This window comes from Castor canadensis, chromosome 1 (assembly GCF_047511655.1).
Source record: "Castor canadensis chromosome 1, mCasCan1.hap1v2, whole genome shotgun sequence".
NCBI classification, from domain to species: domain Eukaryota; kingdom Metazoa; phylum Chordata; class Mammalia; order Rodentia; family Castoridae; genus Castor; species Castor canadensis.
In genome coordinates, this window is record NC_133386.1 from 115099175 (window position 1) to 115123690 (window position 24516).

General features: G+C 38.8%; 2 protein-coding genes across 7 annotated transcripts in view; one reads left to right on the forward strand and one right to left on the reverse strand.

The window, feature by feature from the left end:
• LOC141422477 (neutral amino acid uniporter 4-like) overlaps window positions 1-21068 on the reverse strand; it is a 449783-nt gene extending 428715 nt beyond the window's left edge. The window contains exon 1 of the mRNA XM_074072420.1: window positions 20771-21068. The gene's annotated coding sequence lies outside the window, so the exon portion shown is untranslated. The remainder of the gene's footprint in view (window positions 1-20770) is intronic.
• LOC141421463 (deuterosome assembly protein 1) overlaps window positions 1-21937 on the forward strand; it is a 409755-nt gene extending 387818 nt beyond the window's left edge. For 3 of the 6 annotated variants that reach the window (XM_074067271.1, XM_074068942.1, XM_074067887.1), the window contains 3 exons: window positions 10976-11172; window positions 16474-16588; window positions 21106-21937. In XM_074067271.1, coding sequence (XP_073923372.1) covers window positions 10976-11172; window positions 16474-16588; window positions 21106-21282 — 489 coding nt within the window. In that variant the 3' untranslated portion in view covers window positions 21283-21937. Of the gene's footprint in view, window positions 1-10975; window positions 11173-12534; window positions 12680-16473; window positions 16589-21105 lie in introns of those variants that run through there. The other 3 variants (XR_012446504.1, XM_074068427.1, XM_074069522.1) reach the window with 3 other exon arrangements.
• Window positions 21938-24516: the final 2579 nt, after the last annotated feature.

Below are 24516 nucleotides of genomic sequence, written 5' to 3' on the forward strand. Positions count from 1 at the left end.
TGCAGCATTAGGTAATTTATTTGAGATCTTTCTATGTTTTTAACATACACATTCATGGCTATAACCTCTCCTTTAGCACTGCCGTTGTGATAACCCATAGGTTCTAATAGGTTGTGCATTTCTTTTCCATTAAGTTTCAAAAACTTTTCATGTCCTTTATTTCTTCTTCTTCCTTCTTATTTTTCCCTTATCATGGAGCAACATGTTCAGTCTCTCAGTGTTTGAATATTTTCTGCTGTTTCTTTTGCTATTGAGTTCTAGTTTTATTCTGTTGTGGCCAGACAGTATGCAGGGGTTTGTTTCAATTTTCTTATATTCTTTAAGACTTGCTTTGTGACCTAAAATATGATCTGTTTTGGAGAAAGTTTCATGGGCTGCTGAAAAGAATGTATATTGTGCTGTTTCAGAATGGAATACTCTGTAGACTTCTGTCAGATCCATTTGATTTATGGTATCATTTAATTTTAAAGTTTCTTTGTTGATTCAATGACCTATCTATTGGTAATAGTGGAGTATTGAAGTCTCCCACTATCGCTGTGTTGGTGTCTAATCTTTTCATTTACCTGGGTTTTTTTTTTAATAATTGCCTTGGTTTCATTTGCTATTTCTTGAAATCCTCTTTGAATTCATTTAGTAGTTTCTGTGTCTTCTCAATATTTTTATCTGTATTCTCTTGGGATTCATTGAGTTGTTTTTGAAGGTTGTCTTTAAGCCCCTTAAACATTCTTGTTATTGTTCTTCTGACCTCAGTGTCTAAAGATCTATCCCCTTAATTAGCCACTAAATCCTCTAGTATATGATTATTAACCTTTTGAGGAGTCATGTTTCCTTGCCTTCTCTTATTCACCATTTTTTTATTTTGAGATTTACTCATGTGTTGTTGATTAATTGTTTGGGGGGATTGAATCACCTGTTATCTTTTCCTTGACTTATTTTCTGTATTGTGGCTAGCTTAGTTGTGAGCTAGGTTGTTGTAACATTTCTATTCACTGACCTGGAGGTATAACTTAGCAGTAACAATTTCACAAAGTCAATGCTGAACCAGTTATTTTGCATAGTATTATCTATAAACAGTGGTGTTGGGGAAATAGCAGTTATTTGCATAGAGATTAAAACTTAGGTAATAAAATTGATGGGCATAAAAGAGAAGATGGGGATACCCAGGTAGGGGGATAGGAAAGGGAAAAAAGAGGTATGATGTGGGGACTATAGGATAATAAGACCCTAATGTGTGTGAAGGTATAGTTCAGTCATTGTGGAGGAGGGTGCTATTGTCAGGGATTGCAGAAGAATAGGAAGGATGTGAGTAAGGTGTGAAGTTGATATAATGGACTACTCAATGAGTGGTTAGTGTATGAAGGAGATAGGGACAGTGGAGGGAGAAGGAAGGGGAGGAGAGAAAGATAAGGAGAGGGACAGAAGAAAATAAAAAGTAGAGGAAGAAAAAAGTCAGAAGAGCTAAAAGAAAATGGAACAAAAGAAGGATAAACAAACTAAAATTTCAACAAAATGGAAAAAGAGATCATACATGTTTGTGTGTATGTATGTGTACATATATGTATGCACACAGTACAAATTTCTTCCTTGTTGTGGTATACTTGGCTCTTCCCTCTGATTTCTAATCCAGGTGCTATTCTTTCTGACAGGGGCTTTCTCTGGGTCTCTACCTCTCCTTAAGATTGATATGCTAGGTTTAGGTAGCAATCTGTGGTGACCCTCTCTACAGGACAGGTTAGGGAGCATTATGAGTGGTCTAAAATAGTTTAAATAATATTGGAATTAGAAGTTCTCTGAAGCTTAGAAAGAACTTAGCTGCAAAATAATCTAGGCCTGAAAAATCTTTAGTTGGAGCCAAATAATAAAGCAAGCAGGCTTTAAGCAGGCTTTATTGAGAGCGCACTCTCGGGCGAGGTTCACCGTCCCCAAAGAGCAGGGCCAGAGAAGTCATGCCGGAGAAATGGCAGCCCAGTTTTTATATCCTGGGTGAAGTCAAGAGCTTAAGGTATTATGGGGCATCGGGATAGGTCGAGGTTTGGTTGGAAGGAGCTCGGGGTAATATGGGTCAGGGTATATTGCCTGCCAGCAGGAGTTGCCATGGTAATCATGAAGAGAAGGAGGGGATGGAGTGGAAAGTGAGCAGAGTCCCTGATCACCATGGGGTGGCTGCCCACAGGCCAAACATCCCAGACTCTTTGGTATAGGGGTGCAGAATCGGTTCTGGCTACTTCCTGCTGAAAGGGGGCGAAGTTAGGGGCTAGGGATGTTTTGGGTCATTTGACCGGTACAGCCGGACCCCATGGGGAGGAGCTGGTAGTCATGAATCCTGGAGCATCATCTGGTTGAACGTTACCCGAGTTAATTGGCATATGAGTGAAATCGATCTGCCAGTCTTTACCGGGCTGGCTACCATGGAGTTGTGGAGGGATTGGCGGAGATGGAGTCCGCCATGGGGGTTTGCTTGACAGCAAACAGAGCAGGCCTCCTGGACCCGATGGATGGTGGATTGGAGGCCCCTGGGGTGAAACAAGGGTTCCAGGAAGGAGAGAAGGGCCTTGGCTGGGGAGACCCAGTATCCCTTAGAGGCTAGAAAGTTAAGGAGGTTGGCTGTTCCCGTTTTAGAGTCCTGCTGGAAGGGGGAGCACAGAAGGAGGTCATCGACATGTTGTAGAAGTGTACTGGGTTTCTGAAATAGGAAATTGGGGTCTACAGGGATATTGGTTAGGGTCCATAAGAGAAATGTGGATGGGCGAGTGGTGTGTAGCCACAACCGGGACTGAGATGTCCCAGACAATGGGGTTGACCGGAAGAGGAAAGGTGAGTGGAGCAGGTTTAGGAAGCGAAGGAGTTAGGTGGCTGGCAGAGGCTAGAAGGAGTGAGTGGGAAGCTAGAGGTTCTGGTAGGTGGGGAGGGATGGTTATGGAGGCCCCAAGCTTTGTTACAATATCTTGACCTAGAAGTGGGGCACAGCAGGATGGGATGATAAGGAAAGAGTGTAGAAATATAATACCTCTAGCAGAACAAGGAAGGGGCAGAGTTTTGTATGGGCAGAAGGGAAAGCCATCAATTCCCATAACAGAGACTGATGAAGGAACTGTTAAACCCGAGTGGGCAGGCTGCAGAGAATAGGTAGTCCCCATATCCAAGAGGAAGGAGATGGACTTACCCACTACCTGGAGTATGACCCTGGGCTCGGCGAGGGGGATTGGGGTCCCCGAGTCAAGGCATTGTCAATCTTCTGCCAGTCTGAGAAAGTCAGGGATCTGGATAGCTGGTGGGGCTGACCTCCACGAGGAGCCGTAGTGGGTAAGCCCTGTCCAGGGCAATCTGATCCCCAGTGACCCACCTGTTTGTATTTTGGGCAGGGTTTAGTTGGAGGTCTCGGGTTGGGGCACTGGCGAGCCCAGTGGCTTTTTTTTGCCACATTTGAAGCAGGCCCCCAGACGGGCTGATGGGAGGTTTCAGGTTCCTCCTTTGACTTGGGGCTGTAATCCAGTCGGCCACAGGGCTGCCACCAAGGCTTGGGTTTGGAGGGCCACCTTTTGTTGGAGGTGTTTTTTGGTGGGTTGATTTTGCTGCCTCTTTTTGGGCATTAAAATTTTAAATGCCATTTTCATCAGATTCTGTATAGGGGTTTGAGGGCCATTTTCAGCCGTTTTTAGTTTAGTTCTAATATCTGGTGTGGACTGGGATATAAAATGTCCAGCCAGGATTGGTGCCCCTGCAGGGGAGGTAGGGTCTAATTGGGTATATTGGATGAGGGCCTCCTGGAGGCGGTTAAGAAAAAGGGTCAGGAGGCTGTGAGGCCTCCACTGTGTAGGTCTTTGGCACATCTCTATGTCAGTGTCCCCGCCTGGGCTGACAACCCAGGGCTGCATGGGGCAGAGGGTTCCCCTTATACATGTTGTCTCCCTGAGTGCTGGGTTTTGAGGAAGCCTCAGAAAGTGGCCCTTCCTGTGTGCATCCCAGATATTTCCTGGTGATGTGCTGGGACCTGGCCGGGCAGGCTCCTGAAGGAAGTGCACTCCACTGAGCCCTGTAGGAGGAGCTGTTACCCCAGCACAGGCGTCCACATGTGCAGTGGCCAGGGCAACTGCAGCTTTTGGCAAGTCTAATGAATGAGTTGGGTGTGGACTGAAGCTGGCGTGGAGGAGCCTGGGTGTGGAGGAAAGACAGGAGCCCCTAGCCTGTAGTGCTCTGTTCCCATAATCACTGAGGATGACAGCCATGTGGAGGGGCCCTGGAGCCAGTGACCCTGTACAGTACCCAGACCTGGGCTTCAGGTAGCTGGCTTAGGGGCCTTATGTCCTGCCAGATCTCCTCTCTGTTCCTCTGCCTGGTAATGGAGTACAGTAATGACAGCTTCCAGAAAGTCATTGAGGAGAAGAGAAAGGAACATGGACTTGGACATGGACATGTCCTCACCTCTTGGAGAGGACAAAGGAGAGGGAGTGGGGAAGGGCGGTGTGAGCGAGTGTAGGAGGCTATTGGGGATGTAGGAAGGCAGGGAGTAGGTGGAGCAGAGGGTGTGGGAGGCAAGGCCAAAGGAGGAGGAGGGCAAGGGAAAGCTGGATGTGACAATGAGGGTGGCTGTGGTTGGTGGTGGGGGAGGGGCGAGGAATTTAGTAGATTCAGATAAAGGAGAAGGGTTGGGGTATGGGGGAGGGGACCCAGAAGAATTGGGTGTTAGAAGGGTCTGGGAAGGGGAACATTGGAGGCACAGAGAGGGGCAAGAGCGCAGTTCCCAGAAGGCCTGTGTATATGGGACCTCAGACCATCTATGGGTTTGACGGCAAAAAATTGTCAAGATGAGTGAGGATATTAAAATCAAAAGTGCCCTGTGGAGGCCATTATGAGTTGTTGTTTAAGGTGTATTGTGGCAATGTCATGGTGCAGCAGAAAATGAGCTGCTTGCGGTGGAGGTCTGGAGAGAGTCCCAAATTTTGAAGTTTGAGAGGAGATAGGACAAGGGAGTCCCTGAGTCCGGCTTGGATTGGGAGGACCCCATCCCCGAATTGTCGGAGAGTCTCAACCTTTAGAGAAGCGTCCCTCACTAAAAGAGGAGACCTGGTTCGGAGGAGGCAGCCTGGACAAGGAAGACGTCTCTCCAAATGCCCAGGTGCGAGGAGAAGCAGAGGGGCTGATCCTGGCGCGGCCGTGACTAGGACAGGGGCCCGAGGAGGAACAAAACGGGGGAGGAGACTCACCCAAGCCGGAGCCGGAGCGTCGATCCGGAGAGGAGGAAGGGCCTCAAGCCAGGGCCTGGCCCAGGGCCCCGACTGCCTGGAGTCGGGTGAGGCTCGCTTCCTCCCGGGTTTTGGCACCATATGTTAGGTCCACGCTGATGGGAAGGCCAAATTGGAGCCAAATAATAAAGCAAGCAGGCTTTAAGCAGGCTTTATTGAGAGCACGCTCTCGGGCGAGGTTCACCGTCCCCAAAGAGCAGGGCCGGAGAAGTAGTGCCGGAGAAATGGCAGCCCAGTTTTTATATCCTGGGTGAAGTCAAGAGCTTAAGGTATTATGGGGCATCGGGATAGGTCGAGGTTTGGTGGGGAGGAGCTCGGGGTAATATGGGTCAGGACCCATTGCCTGCCAGCAGGAGTTGCCATGGTAATCATGAAGGGAAGGAGGGGATGGAGTGGAAAGTGAACAGAGAGTCCCTGATCACCATGGGGTGGCTGCCCACTGGCCAAACAGGTACTAGTATATTCAAATTTCTTCTTAGATTATTTTGTTAATTTGTATTTTCCTAGGAAAGCTACTCATTTTAATTTGTTTCCTTGTTACCAAAGTTGGTTGGTCATATCCTGCAGTTTTTTCATTTCTTCTATATTCCATTTTGTTGTTACTGTTGGTGGTTTTGTTTGCTTATTTGCTTGAGATGGGTTCATCATGTGGGCTCAGCCTAACCTGGAACCTTGAGATTTTCCTGCCTCAGCCTCCTGAGTGCTGGGATTACAAGCACACAATCTTATCACCAGCCTATATTCTGTTTTTATGTCTCTTTTCTTATTCCTAATCTTGTATAGTTGAACACATTCCTTCTCTTTTTTCCCTTAATTCTGGCTCCCAAGAGGTTTGTTCATTTTATAAGTATGTAAAAATACTGGGTTTTTGGTTTGTTGTGTTTTCATCTACTTCATTTACTTTTAGATTTTGTTAATTAATTTCTTTTTCCTGTTGTTTTATTTTGTTGTACTTTTTCTAATTTGTTAAAATGAAGAAAACTCACATCTGTTATGTATTAAAATCCTATAAGTAGAAAAATCCCATAATTGATAGTCATTTTTAATTAATTGGGATGGATAAATAAACACAAGTAAGGAGCACTTAAAAACTTTACCTCAGGATTAAGAAACAAAAGTATTTGCATCATGATGTTTTTTTTGTTTTGTTTTGTTTTTTTTGTGGTACTGGAGTTCTAACTCAGGACCTCATGCTTGCTAGACAGGTGCTCCACCATTTGAGCCACTCTGCCAGCCCTGTTTTGGTTGGGTATTTTTTGAAATAGGGTCTCACAAACTATTTCCCCGGACTGGCTTCAAACCAATCCTCTTGATCTCTGCCTCCTAAGTAGCTAGGATTACACGTGTGAGCCACCAGCACTCGGCTGCACCATTATTTTTAAACTTTATTTTTAAGCCTTCTAACATATGTGACACTTGGATAATATTAAAGTAATGATTCCTTTTTATTTTCTAGAAAAGGAAATTACTGATCTTAAGGTTGGTCATTTCATAATAAATAACACTATAACTGACTGTGAAGCTCCCTGCTCATTTCCACACAGGAGAAGAAAATGCATCAGCGGGATGGGAAAGAGGGTCTGCACTCAGCTGCTAACAGTCATATAAACTTGACTGTGCAGTTCTTGTTTAACTCTGGAGAAACTTCTGCTGAGTCAACCCAGTATCTAACTTTTCCTGGGTCTCAGTGAGATACTTAGAATAGTAACAGAACTAGCAAGAGGCTACTAGCTTGGAAAGAGATGTTTTCCTTGTATTCATGTTGAAACCTACTGCATAGAAAAAAAGAGGGGTTTTCTTTTACTCTTCTCCCAGTTGCTAATGAAGAGCCAAGTTTATCATGACAGTTTTCTTTGATTCCACATTTACTTAGTCCTATAATAGCATTTATTAATTTTCATTTGATTTAAGAAAGTTTTGAAAAAATCAGATTTAATCAGAACTGAAAGTTTGTGATAATTTTTAAGACTTGATTTGCTTTTTACTATCTATAAAATCAGCTAAATAAAATAGTAATATAAAAATTTAGTGCCCTCACAATGACTAAAACATTCATGTACAGACTTAAAACTAACATACTATACTAACCATAAAAATGATTAAAGCATGTCTTTGTGTAGATATATTTTGTTAGCGTCATTTTATTGTTAAATGTACATAACAAAAAAGAGAAACTGTCCATGCAAAATGCTATTATTCAGATATTTCAGTAATTCAACTGGCCCTCTAGTCTTTCCAAGTAAATAAGTACCAGGATGTTTTTCCATTTCAAGAGCAAGGAAACAAATTAAAACTGTGGAACTCTAAAACTTTCAAAGAAACAAGAGTTGAGTAATAATAAAAGAAAGAACATCAGAGATACAGAGGTAGGGTTAGGTGAGTCAGTGGTAGAACACTTCTAGCAGGTGGGAGGGCCTCTGTTCATCCCCAAAACTAAAAGAGGAGAAATACAAAGGTGATGTAATTAATGTGTTTTTTTGTGATACCATGCACTGAGGGATATATTTCTGAAATGACCACAAAGGCATTCAAGAGAAACATGAAACAAGAGCCCTCAAAAAAGGTTGTTGCTAAGAAAAATGGAATTTTCTCTTCAACATAAAACACATACATTACCCGTGTACTTCTTTTAGGTCATACTCATAACACTTACTTAATTATGGTATATTTAGAAAATGGTGGGGTTTTTAAAAATCATTACTGTCATTCTTAATTACTTTAAGTCAGTAGTGAACCAAAAATAATCATAGATAAAATCTAATTTTATAGAAAAAACTTGAATATAATTTTAACGGAACAGCAAGCCATTAAAATTATGTATTTTGACTAATAGATACCTTGTTCAGACATCTGTCAAATCTTGAGTCTCATCCAGAGATGAGATTCCAGTTGATCTTTTAAACCAGATCTGCTGATGCGAAGTTTTTCCTTTTGGAGGGCAAAATTTTATGACTGTGCCTCCTTTATATTATTACAAGTCAATTCTAGTTTTAGAATAAGCAGTCCTCTCTCTTTTAAAGCAAAGGACTACAAATTGCTTTTTTAAAAATTTGTTCTGGTGCCTCTAAAGAGTAAACATTGAGAAATCTTAAAGGCAAGGCCTAACATCCTTCAAGGCCCTCCTTTTTCAAAGATCGCCTCTGTCGGTAGTGTGGAAGCCCATAGCTCCTCCTGGATCGTCTTGTGGAAAAGTTTGGCCTCCTGGAACATTTTCTTCCACTTGTTACCTGTTTATAAAACTTTCCTAAGGTATTAAGCAGTAAGAGAAAATGTCTTTAAGTCGATACCAATATGTGAATAATCGTCGATGTGTAACAGGCAGAACTTTAGAGAAGCTGGGACGACTCTGGATGTTGTATGAATCCTTAGGTCTAAGAACGTCAGAGAGAAAAGTCTAAGCTGTAATTATTTATAGTCTGTGGACCTTGGGCCGTAGATGTTTGCAGCTTAAAAAAGATGCTGCACTTAAATTCAGCTTTTCATGCCAAAGTACTGTCCTTCTGAGTCAGAATTCAGTCAGCAGCAGTGTAACTCATGTACATTCAAACGCTAGGACTAGGGCTGGTGGAGTAGCTTAAGTGGTAGAACACCTGCATAGCAAGCATAAGGCCCTGAGTTCAAACCCCAGTACCACAAAAGAAAAAAAAAAAATCCTAGGACTTCATAGAGTCATGGAAAGCATTTTCATGAGCTTTCATTGTCAGAACGTAGACTATGTGTGTGTGTTACTGGGATTTGAACTCAGGACCTGGCACTTGCTAAGCAGGTCCTCTACCACTTAAGCCACACTCCCATCCCTTTTTTTTTTGCTTTGGTTATTCTTCAGATAGGGTCTTCTTTTTGCCTGTGACTAATTCAGACTATAACCCCCTTTACCTATACCTCTAGTATAGCTGGGATTACAAGCACACACCACCACACCCAGCTAGTTCTTTTGAGATAGATTCTTGCTAACTTTTTGTTTAGGCTTTTTCTGCCTCCCAATTAGCTAGGATTATAGGCATGAGCCACTATACCCAACCTATACAATAAACTGTGAGAATTTAGACACTCCCTAGGAAACTTACATCATTTAATTAAACAGCCTCAAAAATCTCTGTTCTTATTCTAAACCTGTCATTTTGTGACTTTAAAATGTTTCATTTTTCTTCTGAGGATGCATTAAAATTGGTCCCTTCCAGAGAGTAAAATTTTATTATGAAGTTATGTTGCTTAATGCTGTGTGGCACTGACCCAGTATCAATAGTAAGATCAATGGCAGAGAATGATCCAGAACTAGATCCTTATGTTTGTGGACTTAGCAATAAATCTTGCATGATCCAACAATGCAGAATGCTTTATGCAAATGTAATTGGAATAATTTATTATTTTAGTGTCTTCTCTTCATTTTATACCAAAATTAATTCCAAATAAGTTGCAGAATTAAATGTAAAATAATGAAACCACAAAGTACATCGAAAAGAATTCAGTTCTTTTCGATGAATATTTAGCGGTTTTTACAATGAAAAGAAGACCAAAATATACAAGTAAAGGAGAAGCTGCAAAAAGACAGATGGACAGATTTCCCTAAATTAAAAAAACCTCTCTAGATGAAACACAGCACACACTAAAATTGAAACTTAAAAATCACACAGAAAACATACTTTCAACCAACTGAAGAAACAATGGGTTTCTATACCTAATGTTAAAAATTCTTTAGCACATTTACTAAATACCAGTACTCTAATGGAAAAATGTGCAAAGGACAGTAAAAACTGCCAGAAAAATATGAAAATATACTCAACTTTACTGATAAATAAAAGTTAGTGGTTTATTTATCCAGTTGGCAAATTTAACAAAATAGTAATTCTAAGTTGTGAGTGTGACAAAATATTTTATTGGTAGGAATTTAGGGAGAAAAGTTGACACTTTGTATCAAGGTCCTCAGAAACATCCATTTGAAAGAATGGCCAAGATTTGTGCATAAGGAAATCAAAACAATGGTATTGCTAATTTTGAAAACAAACTAAATTCCCAAGAACAGAGCTATTGTTAAATTAATTTATACTTCATTAATGCAGTCATTAATATTGGGTGGTGGTACTGGGGTTTGAACTTGGGCTTTGTGCTTGGTAGGCAAGAGCTCTACATCTGGTGCCACCCATCCCTTTTTGCTTTAGTTATTTTTCAGATAGGGTCTCGCACTTTTTGCCTGGGCTGGTCTCAGACCTAGTCTTCCTACCATTGTTTCCACATAACTGGGATTATAGACATGTACCTTGCCTAGCCTGATTATAATTTTATACCTATCCATATTTCATGTTGGCATTTATATGTTGGTTATGATTTCATAAGTACTTGTATTTTATAATACTGACATTTTCTTGATTGTATTTTCTATGAATAGGAAAAAGACTAGAAAGATATAAATATACATATTAACAGTACTTATCACTGAGTGGGAATAGTATGGAATTTTTTGTTCTTAATGTTCCATACTTTCTGTAATGGTATGAATTATTTTAATAAAAATATTGTTATAAAGTTGAGATATGTTATTTTCATCATTAATCCACACTAGAAGACACCTTACAGACACAAAAATTTTTTAATCTGGACCATTTATTATACAGAACAATAATATGTTGTGTAACCTTTTTTGTATTGGTTGTGGGCAGTGCTGTATACATACAGAAGATGTGCATCATGTATAAGCGTTCATTTATTCAGTGATAATTCATTTTATTCTCTAGAGTATGGACTTCACTAACAGGGAACATTCAAGGCATACATCTATTAACAAATTGGAATATGAGAATGAAAGGCTCCGAAATGATCTTGCAAAACTACATGTCAATGGAAAATCAGCATGGTCTAATCAAAACACCTATGAAGAAACAGGAAGATATGCCTATCAAAGCCAAATAAAAGTGGAAAAAAATGAAGATAGGTAAGGTAGCTCCATTATACAGGGAAGAAATTTTAAAACTTTAAATTGACATTTATTTTTAAGCAATTCAAATTATGACTACATATTTTACAGTTTTAAATTTATTTTATAGTGATAATGCAGTAGTCCAGGTACATGTTTTATAAGAAATTTGTGTTGTCAGTAGCTTTCAAGATGTTGCTACGTCTGAGGTGGGTGGAATGTTACATGGAACTTAGTTTGTTAGTCACTTCAGATCATTCTTGCAAGCTGATGTGGTATAGAGATAAACAATCTTACTTCTTATGCCCTAGTAACAGAGAAAATTATAATTTAATATGTTGGACATACTGTTCAAACAAATAGATAATATGGGAAGATGTCACTTCTGACTTATCCTCAATAATGTATATAGTATATATTGATCTTCTAGCCATGATAACAAACTTGTTGATCATTTCATAGGGAAGAAATGTATGGTTGTTAAAAAGAGGTTTTTTCTGAGCATAGTTTATGAGAAATCAATGTCTATTGTCCATTTTGATCCCATGTTCTTTAAAATGTTTTAGTTCAAATTCTAAGTAAATATGTCAACCGTAAAATAGGCTAATTAACTCAATTTTAATAAACGATTTATGGAGTCAGAACTGTCTCTACAGGCCTTTCACTGTTAAACCAAACTTAGAAAACACTCAACAAAACAAGTTTCTTTACCACAGATTTTCAGTCATTAGTAATTTATGTTGTGAGCTTGTATGTAGCACTTCCCCACTTACTCAATATCAGAGTTATTAACCTTCTTTTGTGCTCAGAAAAGGTGAATTAAAGAGCCCAGAACCAACTTCAATGCAAGTCTTCCTCAGAAACTCAAAATACTTAGCATGAGAAGCCTTACGTACTATTTTCATATAAAAGAATTCATATCTACAACCTTGGGAATTGGCTTAACCCTCATCACCCTCAATTTCCTATCTTAACAAATAAGGACAGTAATTATATGGAGCTTTGTCGGAGAAAATTCATGTAAAATAGATTATTATTGATACTATTCTAAAGTATGATTATAGCAATAACTCCTTAACAACTCATAGTACCTAAAATGTATATTTTGGTGAATGGACTAAAGGCTGAGTCTGACATTTCCTCAAGGATAGTCATGTGGGGGAAGGTGATACCTGGCTCATCTGGATAACTAAGCATGCCTAGTTCTTCAGGATAAACCCAAAGTCCACAAGAAATACAGAAAAATGTCTGTTCCACATTCCTGTGGCTACAGATCTGCTCTCCTCTTTCACCTTCTGAGTCCATATGTGTCAGAAGACAGATTCAAGTCTGCTACTTTAAACAACTATTCAAAGTGCTAAATTAATAACTCCTTTTCAGGTGCTAAGGAAGGGAAGAAGGTTGTGGGGAGAATGGAAGAGATGCTTGGGCCACAGCCCCAGACCAGTTCTCTGGCAAATGTGCTCATGTTGATTAGCCAACCCAACTGAAAACCTTTCCAAAGGAGTGTGATCTTGATATCAGTGTAAGAATATATGGTCTGACATAGAATAAATGCTTTGCAAAGTGTTCTCTACTTCCAGTTCTCATGGTTCCCATGTGAGAGGGAGGCAGTCAGTGCTGAACACACTGAGGGTACAGAACATTGCTTCCTGTAGCCTTGCGAAGGTAACTCAAAGTTAGATGACATAGCTAGCAGGTGATATTATTCAAGCAAAGACACAGTTACTCTGTCTTTTATTTTTTTAAGTAGTATTTTTCTTGTTTCAGTTGCCCCCTTTTTTCTCTTTGTCAGGCAGTACAGAATGTGTTAAAAGTGCCTAACAAACCAAGACAGTAGGAGACAGACAGCAGCATAAGTGGTAGAATGCACAGCAGGAGACCACCTTAATAAGCAGTTTGGATGGCTACTCCTGCTGCAGAGCTTGTGTCCTGCCAGCTTCATTTGTTGAAACCTTCATTAAATTTGTTTTAATGCCTCATCTGATTTCAGTGTTTGCCAGTGACCTGGTTTTTAAAAGAAACATCATTTCAGCTGTTCTGAATAAATTATTACCATGTAAAGCCCACTGCGGGAAGAGTTTTTGAGATGTAAGGCCACTATGGACCTTACGGTGGAGGACCATAAAGCAGACACCTCTTAATCTTAGCAAGTGAAAAATGAAATCTTTCTTTCCCTCTCCTCACAGCTCAGTGAAGTCAAATTGTAAAAGGCATAAATCAATCAGAAAATAAAAGTCATCTTTCCATGTCAATAGCTAATGCAATAAAGTCTTATTAAAACTATTTTAAGGAAAAACCTTTTAGGCAAAAATGCACGAAATTTTAAAGTCTACAAATTCTTGTTTTTGCCTGAGAAAAATTTGTGTACCACATTATTTAAATAATCTTTTGTTCACTTTTAATTTTTATTGTTTTTCACTCCTGTGATAAGTTTTTAATGTTCACTCACATAAAATGTGAAGCATTTTAGAGTGTTCCAAAGCATTTATTTTCCAGTATACTGGAACTGCACTATGATAGGATGTTTCAAGTATTATTCTTAAAAGTTAGTTTAAGTTTCAGGATAATTTATAAGCTAATTTAGAGTAGTGGTATGTAAAACTACTAATGTACAACTAATTTTAATTTTTCTTATTTTGCAATAGAGTTGGTCTATATAACATTCATATTTAAATTTATAGTTTGAAAAGTTATATCATGATGTATTGGAGTAATCACAAACATTAATCATTAAAATTGCTTTGATGAAGCTAATAAATTAAAATTTTCCAATACTAAAAAGCCACAAAATCAGTAGGTTTATCGTAACCACTTGTAAGAGCCCTTGCAAAAGAATGAGTAGACATTCAGGAAGTCAAAAGTATGCTGAGAAAATTCTGTGCTGTAGTATTGCCCAATAAGGAGCAAAACATAGCAGGCTGAGAGGTTGTAGGCTTGTGATGAGATGTGTTCTGCGCTGAGGACATCATCCCATAGCCCAGGGGAAGGACACTGGGGCAAGAACACTGAACACTGCAGCACTGACTCCTGTCTCAGGTAGGCGGGTTCTGCTTCCCAGCAAAGCAAATCTAGCAAGGGCTTTGAAGTTGAAGTAGGACCTATGGAAAAGCTAACTGAATAGATCATCTCGTTAGGGGATATTAAACCCAGTGAAATAATTTTTAAGGTAGCTTTTAAACTGATATATGTAGCATTTTATGAAGATGGTTTTATGAAGTATTTGAATAGCTATATTCTAGGAAGAAGAATTTTTCAGGTATAAAGATGATTTGAAACAAAAGTAGTCTTTCCTTTCAATCTTGTTATTTTTTTGATGTTATAATAAAAAGAATGTTCCTATATAAACTTTAGTAATTAACACCATAAAACTGTACACATCCATAGCAAAATGGATAATTGAGATAATTATTTAGAAAATTTAGAACAAATAATACTTTGCCTGAATCACTCTATAATTGAGATTACAAAGAGATAACATATTTCTCGATTCACTTCTGTAATTATCTTGTTTTTCCCACTGTGCTCTGAAGTGTAGATAGTAGTCTCACTGAAATTAAAAGGTTCAGCTAGAGATTATATGCAGATGTACTATTCAATTGTTATCATTCTATTTGAATTGTGATACATTTCATCTTACTGAAATAACCATGTTATTTCAGTGTAATTTGCTGTTCTGTTTCCATGGTAATTATGGTTAGGAAGAAAGGGGAAAAGATTTTTTTCAAGATAGGTAAAAAATGGAACCATGTAGTACTTGTTTTTGTGTACTAATTTATGGATACCTCACTTAAATTTACTGCTATTTGTACGCACAGATTTGAAAGTGTTTGCATAATAAGAAACAAGTCTATATAGATTGGTTTTTGGGTAAAAACAGAGAAATCTTATGTGTATTTTTTTCAATGTGTCAAATTAAAATAGAAGACTTTGGAAATGTTGATACGTGTGGGAATCTAGATTATTAAAGAGATTTTAATGTTTTGTGGCCTTTGTTAATTTGATTAAATGTGAACCCCACTTTCATAAAAGATACTTATTTAATCCCAAACAGCCCATGTTGTTAGGACTTCTTCCTAAAATTTTAGGGTAATTTGACTTGTTTCTTTGTTTTATTATGCATTTGTCTGGTCAGCAAATCAAAATAAAAAATTTCACTGATTGGCTTTTTTTAGTCTTACCTTCTACCCTGTTTTAACACAAACAATAAATTCCATACTATGCCTTTTATACTAATTGTAGAGTTTGAAGTCAAGAAAACGGGTTTGAGTCCAAAATCATCACTTCCTAGCAATTCTTGTTTAAAATGTAAATGATGGAATAAATAAGCTAACTTTTTAATATAACATCTACCTTGTTTGAGTTATTAATGAAGATCAAGTGAGCTGGAGGTGTGACTCAAGTAGTAGAGTAACTGCCTCGCAAGCTAGAAACCCTGAGTTCAAACCTCAGTACTGCAAAACAGTTTTTAAAAAAGATCAAATGTGGCTCACACCTATAATCCTAGGTACTCGGGAAGCAGAGATCAGGAAGATAGGGAAGCCAGCCCAGGCAAATAGTTCAAGAGACCCTGTCTCAAAGAAACCTTTCACAAAAAAGGGCTGGTGGAGTGGCCCTGAGTTCAAACCCTAGTACTGCTAAAAAAAAAAATCAAATGAGTTTAGACATAACACCTAATCTTTATTCAGTGCTAAATATGTGCCAGACATTATGTTCTACGCATTTTTACATATATAATTCATTCAACTCTCATAACAACCTCTTTCTTATAAGTGAAAAAATTAATGTCACAGGGAGATAAAATCAACTGCACACAACTTACTAGTGGAGGAACTTATGAAATGATGTAAATCAAAAGCACCCTATAAATTATTAACCCCTATAAAAGTTATTATAGGAAGAACTGTTTCAGCATCAAAAAGTATAATTCTGTTAAGAAAGCCAGTGAAGTACAATGGGGAACAACAACAACAAAAGTATCTGTTTAGAACTGTCAGTTCCAGTGGTCTTAACTGTTTTGAGATTTCTCTGAAATTTACTTCAGGTATTTAAATGACCAAGAGATACAAAATTAAAACAGAAGGGGGAGCAATCAAGTGCAATAAGGATAAGCAGAATATCTTTAAAAATTACCAGGTTGACTGCATCCTTTGCCGCAGAAATTACTCAGGAAGGTCATTTTCAAAGAAACACCCAGATAACAAGCCCGATGTTTTGCTGTGTTTCTTCCTCCTTAGACTTCAAAAAAATTAAAAACCTCAGCTAATAAACAAACATGTGTCCTTGGTAGCAACAGTGACAACAATTCCTCTCTTTTAGACTTAGCCAAGATTGCGAGCCAAATAGCAGTGCAACTCCTCCATTGTCACCTTTGATATTTCAAACCAAAGAAATGGCAAGTCCTCTGATTGCTGCTGATGAAGTATTTCCTCTGGTGAGTTGCTGTGCTGTATTTTCCCCTTTTAGCATTGATTACTTTTACACTGACACCAACATAATGATGTACATAGTAGTTTAAAAATGTTATTTCTTGCCAGGCACCAGTGACTCATGCCCATAATCCTAGCTACGTAGAAGGCTGAAATCAGGATGATTTCTGTTTGAGACCAGCCCGGGCAAATAGTTCACAAGAACCCCGCATCCAAAATAACCAGAGCACAATGAACTGGAGGTGTGGCTTAAGCCGTAGGGCACCCACTTTAGCCCTGAGTTCAAACCCCAGTCCCAGTAAAAAAAAAAATGTTAATTTCTTGGCCAGATTCGGTGGTTCATCCCTACTCAAGACAGTCTAGGCAAAAAATTAGTGAGACTCCATCTTAACCAATAAACTGACCATGGTGGCATGCCCCTGTCATCCCAGCTGTGGCCATAGGTAGGAAGATCTAAGTCTAAGGCTAGCCCAAGGGCAAAAACTTGAAAAATAACCAATACAAAACACGGCTAAGCATGGCTCAAGTGATAGAGTGCCTGCCTAGCAAGTATAAGACCCTGAGTTCAAACCCTAGTACTACCAAAAGTCACTTCTTGAGTAGGATTCTAAGATAGGTCTGTGAATCATTTGGCCATATCTGTCTATAAGATGAAAAGAAACATAACATTTTCTGAAGTATTTCAGCCAGTGGTTATTAATCTCCAGTGCAGGACAGAATCATTGGTGATGCTTTTTAAAAATGCAGTGTTCGAAACACGCCTGCATTTTAAGGAGCTGCAAATAGCTTTTTGTTTCTGCTTAAAAGTACCTTTTTATTGACTTGGACTTACATACAGAAGTGTGCAGATCATAAACAAGCAGCTTGATGAGTCATCACAAAGGAAACACATCAGTGCAGCTACCACTGGGTATTGTAGAGGACATGACCAGCACTCTCAAGCCCCACTCAGCCCCTTCCTGTCAAGACTGAACGTCATCAGTCAGTTGCCTTACACACTGCAAATGCTGCATGTATGCTTTTGTGTCTGACTTCTGTTACTTAACACTGTTTCTGAGATTCATCATCACCTGTGATGTTTTATATTTCCATTATAGTTGGCTGTAGTTTATTGGGTTTTGAGTCTCTTTAGTATTCCATTGTACACAAATAGTTCACACAAAGGTACTATAATTTATTCATTCTGCTTTTGACGGACTTTTAAGTTATTTCTAGTTTGGGCTCTGTTACAAGTAATACTTCTAAAAATATTCTCATACATGTCATTTGGTACACGTGTACACATTTCTATTGAGCATATATCTAAGAGTGGAATCACTAGGTCATATGATATGTATCTCAGCTTTAAGAGGTATGGCCAGACAGTTTTCCTATTTGAGCCAGTGACTACACTAGCAAGTAGCATACAGGAGTTTTCCTGTATTTTTCTTTTTTTTTTTTTCATTTTTCTTTTATTATTCATATGTGCATACAAGGCTTGGTTTATTTCTCTCCCCTGCCCCCACCCCCTCCCTTACCACCCACTCCACCCCCTCCCGCTCCCCCCCTCAATACCCAGCAGAAACTATTTTGCCCTTATCTCTAATTTTGTTGTAGAGAGAGTATAAGCAATAATAGGAAGGAACAAGGGGTTTTGCTGGTTGAGATAAGGATAGCTATACAGGGAGTTGACTCACATTGATTTCCTGTGCGTGGGTGTTACCTTCTAGGTTAATTCTTTTTAATCTAACCTTTTCTCTAGTTCCTGGTCTCCTTTTCCTATTGGCCTCAGTTGCTTTAAGGTATCTGCTTTAGTTTCTCTGCATTAAGGGCAAAAAATGCTAGCTAGTTTTTTAGGTGTCTTACCTATCCTCACCCCTCCCTTGTGTGCTCTCGCTTTTATCATGTGCTCATAGTCCAATCCCCTTGTTGTGTTTGCCCTTGATCTAAGGTCCACATATGAGGGAGAACATACGATTTTTGGTCTTTTGAGCCAGGCTAACCTCACTCAGAATGATGTTCTCCAATTCCATCCATTTACCAGCGAATGATAACATTTCGTTCTTCTTCATGGCTGCATAAAATTCCATTGTGTATAGTCCTGTATTTTTCTAAAGCTTCTTGTTACTGATCTTTTTTATTTTAGCCATTATGATCAGTGCATAATAAGATCCTATTGTGGTTTAATTCATATTTCTCTAGTGACTAATGAGGCTGAGCACATTTCCATATTATGTTTATTGGCCATTTTGATAGCCTTCTTTGTAATATGTCTGTTCAATCTCCTTGTCTAATTTTCTATTGGATTATTCTATTCTTATTGATTTGGATCTTTACAAGATTTCTGTCAAGCAGTTGAAAAAAAAGTGATAAGCTGTGAACTACTCTGTTAGTCTAACATCAGATGGTCTTAGGATTTTAGGATCATTAGTCAACTATAAAGTGGATTCCTTTGCTATTTAGCAGGATCCCTCTGAGCCTTCACATGGTGACCTCTTTGTGAGCCGAGTCTCTCTGTGAGCCCTCACACGATGGTGCCGGCCAAGACCCTACATGCAGAAAAAGCCAGTCCATAGAATGTAGGTCACTTCTGATGAAGGTACATTGTTGCCCTTTCCAGGGTGTGAGGGACCTGATGGAGTTGAGCTGCCATTGGGAGGCTGTTTGGTATCCTTGAGAGGTGGTGCATCTCAGTAGCTCAGCTGTGTTTTCTATTGTAAGCAGCCCAGACTTTGGACAGCAACAAAAATTAGATTACTTTTGGTGAAAAGGAAACCCTGCTGTTGTGTTCCATGCATAGTTTCCACGAGGGGGCAAGAACAGAAGCTGTACCAAGTTATCCTGTTGACTTGATAGATGCTCTGTCTCAACCAGTACTCAACAGCATGGCAAGAAGTATTTTGCAAATATTGTTCAGGTTTCAGCTGCAGGCAGCATTGCCTTGCTCTAGATCTTAAGCATTCATGATACAACTTACCCACTGGAAAGTACAGCATTCCACAAGGCATTTGTCCCTTGTAAAGATTCTTCTAGTATGGGATCTACCACATCATTTGACCCAAGTAGCAAGATTACTAAAATCTATCCTGACCCCACTGTGGAGCCCTTTCTTGTTCTAGGATTGCTTAAAAAAAACCTGAATTATATTACTCTAACCAAGGGTAGAATATTTTCAAAGTTCATTCACTTGTCTTTACTTAGATGTCCTGACATGGCCTAAAAACAAGGGGTCATACCCTGAAATCTTTTGTGGCATTTATCTTTCACGCTCTGGAGCTTTTGACATATTTGCCACTTCTTGCTCATGGGGCCTCATCCATATGATGTTAGTGTCAGTATGACGGAATATCCAGGGGTCCAGGTGCCTCCAGAGTTGGTTCTGACAACATCATTAACATCAGGTTGGGCAGGACCATGGTGTGTGCTGTTGTCCACTCCATGTGAATGCTGACTACTTCTGACCATCTGTGTATTGGTTACTAGAAAGAATGCATTTTCTAGAGTTACAGCTGTATCCCACGTACCCAGGCTGGGAAATTCTACTCCAGTGACTATGCTGAACCTGACACAGCAGCCACAGTTGGGACTACCACTTGGATGAATGTGCAGGACTCCATTATCAGTGCCATGGTCTCTAATTTTGGCAGGGGCCACACTGTGAACTAAATCCCCTTATGACAAGGTTCACCTCTCTACAAAGGTGAACCATAAAGCCTAACAAAATAAAAAATTAAAGGGGAGTCAAGAGATCACAGAACTGGAAAGTTACAGCACAAATTTCCCCAACTTTAAAAAATAATAATTTTTAAATGAAGGATTATAAGGTGATCAAATACTGTCCTTTATTACATAGTCACAGATTTTTATTTTTTCTTTTCATGGAGTGGCAGGGATAAGCTGAGTGCTGTGTGCCTGCTTGGAACTTCATACCAGGACTTCCTTTCCCCTCCTTATTTTTGGATGGCAATCCCATAAAAACAGGTCTCAGACAGTTAAATTGCACATCACCAGTATGGGTGGAATTGTCACTCAGATATTGTCAACTCTAATAGACAAATAAGATATATCCCAATGTTGCAGCCCTTCCTACAACAGAGCCACTTTTACACTTGAATTATGTTATGCAGCCCGCCTTCCTTAATGGATAACTCCAAGTATAAAACCCCCTCATTAAGCCAATCCACTTTACTTTAGCTTTTTGCAGTTACCTATTTTCAGATGAGAATCAGAGGCTTTTCAAGTTAGTAGGGCATGTTTTAAGCAGGTTCCCTGGTGATTATTTTGCCCCTGCATTTGTAGTTGGCCACTACCATATTCATTTCTGGAGCTTTTTAATGTACTGGTGCTGTGATGTCTCTCTTAGCTCCTTGAGGATTTCATTAGCAGTGACATTACACTGATAAGAGCTCAGCTGAAGACATATTATTATCATTAACAGCTGCAGAGTTGACAACGTCAGGGATGAAGCCCGCCTGGGAACACAAAGAGTTTTAGAGGCTCTGTAGTAATCTCACTGTTTTGTTGTTTTTCATTCTCTCCTCAGTCTCCCCCAGATATGTCCTTCCCAGCTTCAATGGCTGCACAACATTTCCTTCTGGAAGAAGAGAAGCGAGCAAAAGAACTTGAAAGACTTCTAAATACACATATTGATGAACTGCAAAGACATACAGAATTTACTCTTAATAAATACACCAAACTGAAACAAAATAGACATATATGAGCTTTTAACATTTTTTGTTTGCTTCCCCCACCCAAAGATAAAAAGCTCTGGCAAAATATTTACAAAGCTGATTCATGAAACTGAAAAATTTTGTTCTCTTTTCTTGAGTAATTTCTGTAAGGCAGCTGGAAAATAGTAAGTATTTTGTTTGATAAAGCCGTTTGAATTTCTGCATGCACATGCTAAGTTCTGCTGTAGAGTTATTATAAAATAAACATGACTATTCCAAAAAAGACTTTTTTCTTCCAGTCCAATGAAGAACAGTTTGAATTAAAAATGCAGGGTTTTTTTCCACTCAAATCATGTTAGAAACCCATTTCCTCTGCAGCAACTCAAGATGAGGATAAGGGAAGTGCTGTGCCCAGAATACAAGGGAACCAAGTACAGCTCAGTTGTATTAGGTGTGAAACTCAAGGACTTTTTTAATGAAAAAATTTAAATATTTTGAACTATGTAACCATACTAGGAGTTCATTTAGGAAAAAGACATAGGTTTACTTTTACATGCACCTGCAATGTCTGTTTTAATTTCTGAAAGGTGTGGAATGCACAATGTACACACTTAAGATACACGTGTCAGACATTGATGTTTCCGTGTTAGTGCTAATCGCGTTATGGATGTGAACAAGTTAAAATAAATATAAACCATTACTGTTGCTAATTCTCTTTTGTAATCACCTCTGTTTTTAATACAATGAAAAAATGCAAAGTTCAATGGACTCAAAACATAAATGTTGTTTGTATAGAACAGTAACAGGATGGCATAGTGAACAATAAAATTAAAGTTACAAATATACAAGAATGATATTCAATATTCTATTCTTTCTTTGAAAATGGTATATATAGCCAGCTATATGGAGATTGTGAAAATTCAAGGTAAATCTTACAGCTTTCATCATTTTCTTTCTTTAAAAAAAAACAAACAATCTCAACATACTGAAAGAGTTAAAATGCCTTCAGATAAAAAGCATCATTTTCATGTTAAAAATAAGAGTATTATTCACTTTAGGTGACACAGGCATGTGTATTTATAGCTCTTGATGTTTGCAAAGGTCTTCTTAATTTAGGTTCCTATAACAAAAATATCATGGACGCTGTGGCTTGAACAACAGACATTCATTTCTCACACTTCTGGAGGATGGGAAGTCTAAGATCAAGGTACCAGCTGAGCTGGTGTCTAGTGAGGCCCAGTTCCTGGCTGGAGAAACACACTTTCTTACTGTATTCCCACATGATGGTGAGAAAAAAGTTATCTCTACTATAAGGACACTAATCCATTACATTTATGGGGGCTCCCCCCAATGACCTACTTAATTCCTAAAGATCTGACATCTTAATGCCATCCCCTGAGGGTTGTGATTTTGAGAGGACACAAACACTTATCCCATAAAATCTAACATAGCATTATTCTTTTAAACTAAAACAAACCTGTGAAGTCAGTAAGGCCAGTATCCTTGATCTGGGAACCAGGGCGGTTAATATTCAGAGTCATGGCAAGCAAGACAGTCAGAAAGGATACCCTGCTTTCTGATTCCTGGCCCTAGTTCTTATTACTTCCCAGTGTCACTTTTTATAAGTAAGCAGATGGTGAACAGACACCAAGCATGGCTTTGAGTGAACCCACAAAGCCCCACGTGAAGAAAAGCTTTGAGTGAACCCACAAAGCCCCACGTGAAGAAAATAATGGGATTAATGTCACTTATAAGTTATTTACTAATATTTAGCCTGCACATGAAGAAAATGAAATATTTTTTCAGTGTTATCTTTAGAAGGTGGGAAGAAAAGGTACATTTAGGAAAAGGGCTGTCCATAAATTCTTCTCATGTCCCTTCTTTCCTTTTTTTTTGGTGGTACTGGGGTCTGGGGTTTGAACTCAGGGCCTCATGCTTGCTAGGCAGGTGCTCTACAACTTGAACCACTCTTAATAGCCCTCTTTTTATGTCCCTATTGCAAATGGAAACAATGAAGAAATTTATGTGATATATAATGGATGAAAAATGTTTGCTGAAATAAAGATCTAGGCTACAGTTTAATTAGAACTTAGAAGAGACAAAAAAACATAGGTGTGGAGTGCATCTAGGACTAATAGTGGATTGATTTGCCCCTGTGAATCATTGCATCAAGTCCCTAGGAAAACTAGTTTTAAATCACTAATTCAGCATTCCACTTAATGCCAGCTTTCTTTGAACCATGGTTTTCATTATTTTTAAAAGATTTTTATTAGCATATGTTAGTTGTACAGGGGTTTCATTGTGACATTTTCATATTACAGTGTACCTTGGTTAGGTTTAGTTCATTTGCCCATTTCCTCATTGGGTCATTGATTTTTTGGAAGTTTAGTTTTTTGAGCTCCCTATAAAGTATGGTTATTAATCTCTCCTCAGTTACAGAGCTGTAAAAGATTTTCTCTCACTGTGTGGGCTCTCTTCAGTCTGGTGACTTTCCTTTGCTGTGCAGAAACTTAGATTTCATGTAATTCCATTTGCTGACCTGTCTCTTAATTGCTGGGCTATTTGAGTTCTATTCAGGAAGTTATTGCCTATGGCTATATGTTCCAGTGTTTTTCATAATCTTTCTTTTCAAAAAATTTCATGCCTTAAGATCTTTGACCCACTTTGAATTGATGCTAGTATAGAGTGAAAGGGAACTAGTTTCAGTTTTCTGTATACAGACATCCAGTTTTCCCAGCACCATTTGTTGAAGAGGCTGTTTTTCTCCCAATGTATGTTTTGGGCTCCTTTGTCAAAAAAACAGATGACTGTAGCTGAGTGGACTTATGTCTGGGTCCTCTGTTCTGTTCCATTGATCTTCATGTCTGTTTCTGTGCCAGTACCATGCTGTTTTTATTGCTTTGGCTCTGTTGTATAGTTTGAAGTCAGGTATTGTGATGCCTCCAACATTGCTCTTTTTGCTCAGTATTGCCTTGGCTAATCCAAGATCTTCTGTGCTCCCATATGAACTTTAGGGTTGATTTTCTATATCTGTGAAGAATGTCATTGGAACTTTGATGGGGATTGCATTGAACATGTAGATAGATTGCTTTTGGTAGTATGGCCATTTTCACAATGTTGATTCTACCAATCCATGAGCATGGGAGATCTTTCCATCTTCTGTAGTCTTCTTCAATTTCTTTATTTGGTGATATACAGTTTTTGTTGTAGGAGTCTTTCACTTACTTTGCTAAATTTATTCCTAGGTATTTTTCGAGGAATTTTTCATTGTAAATGAAATTGTT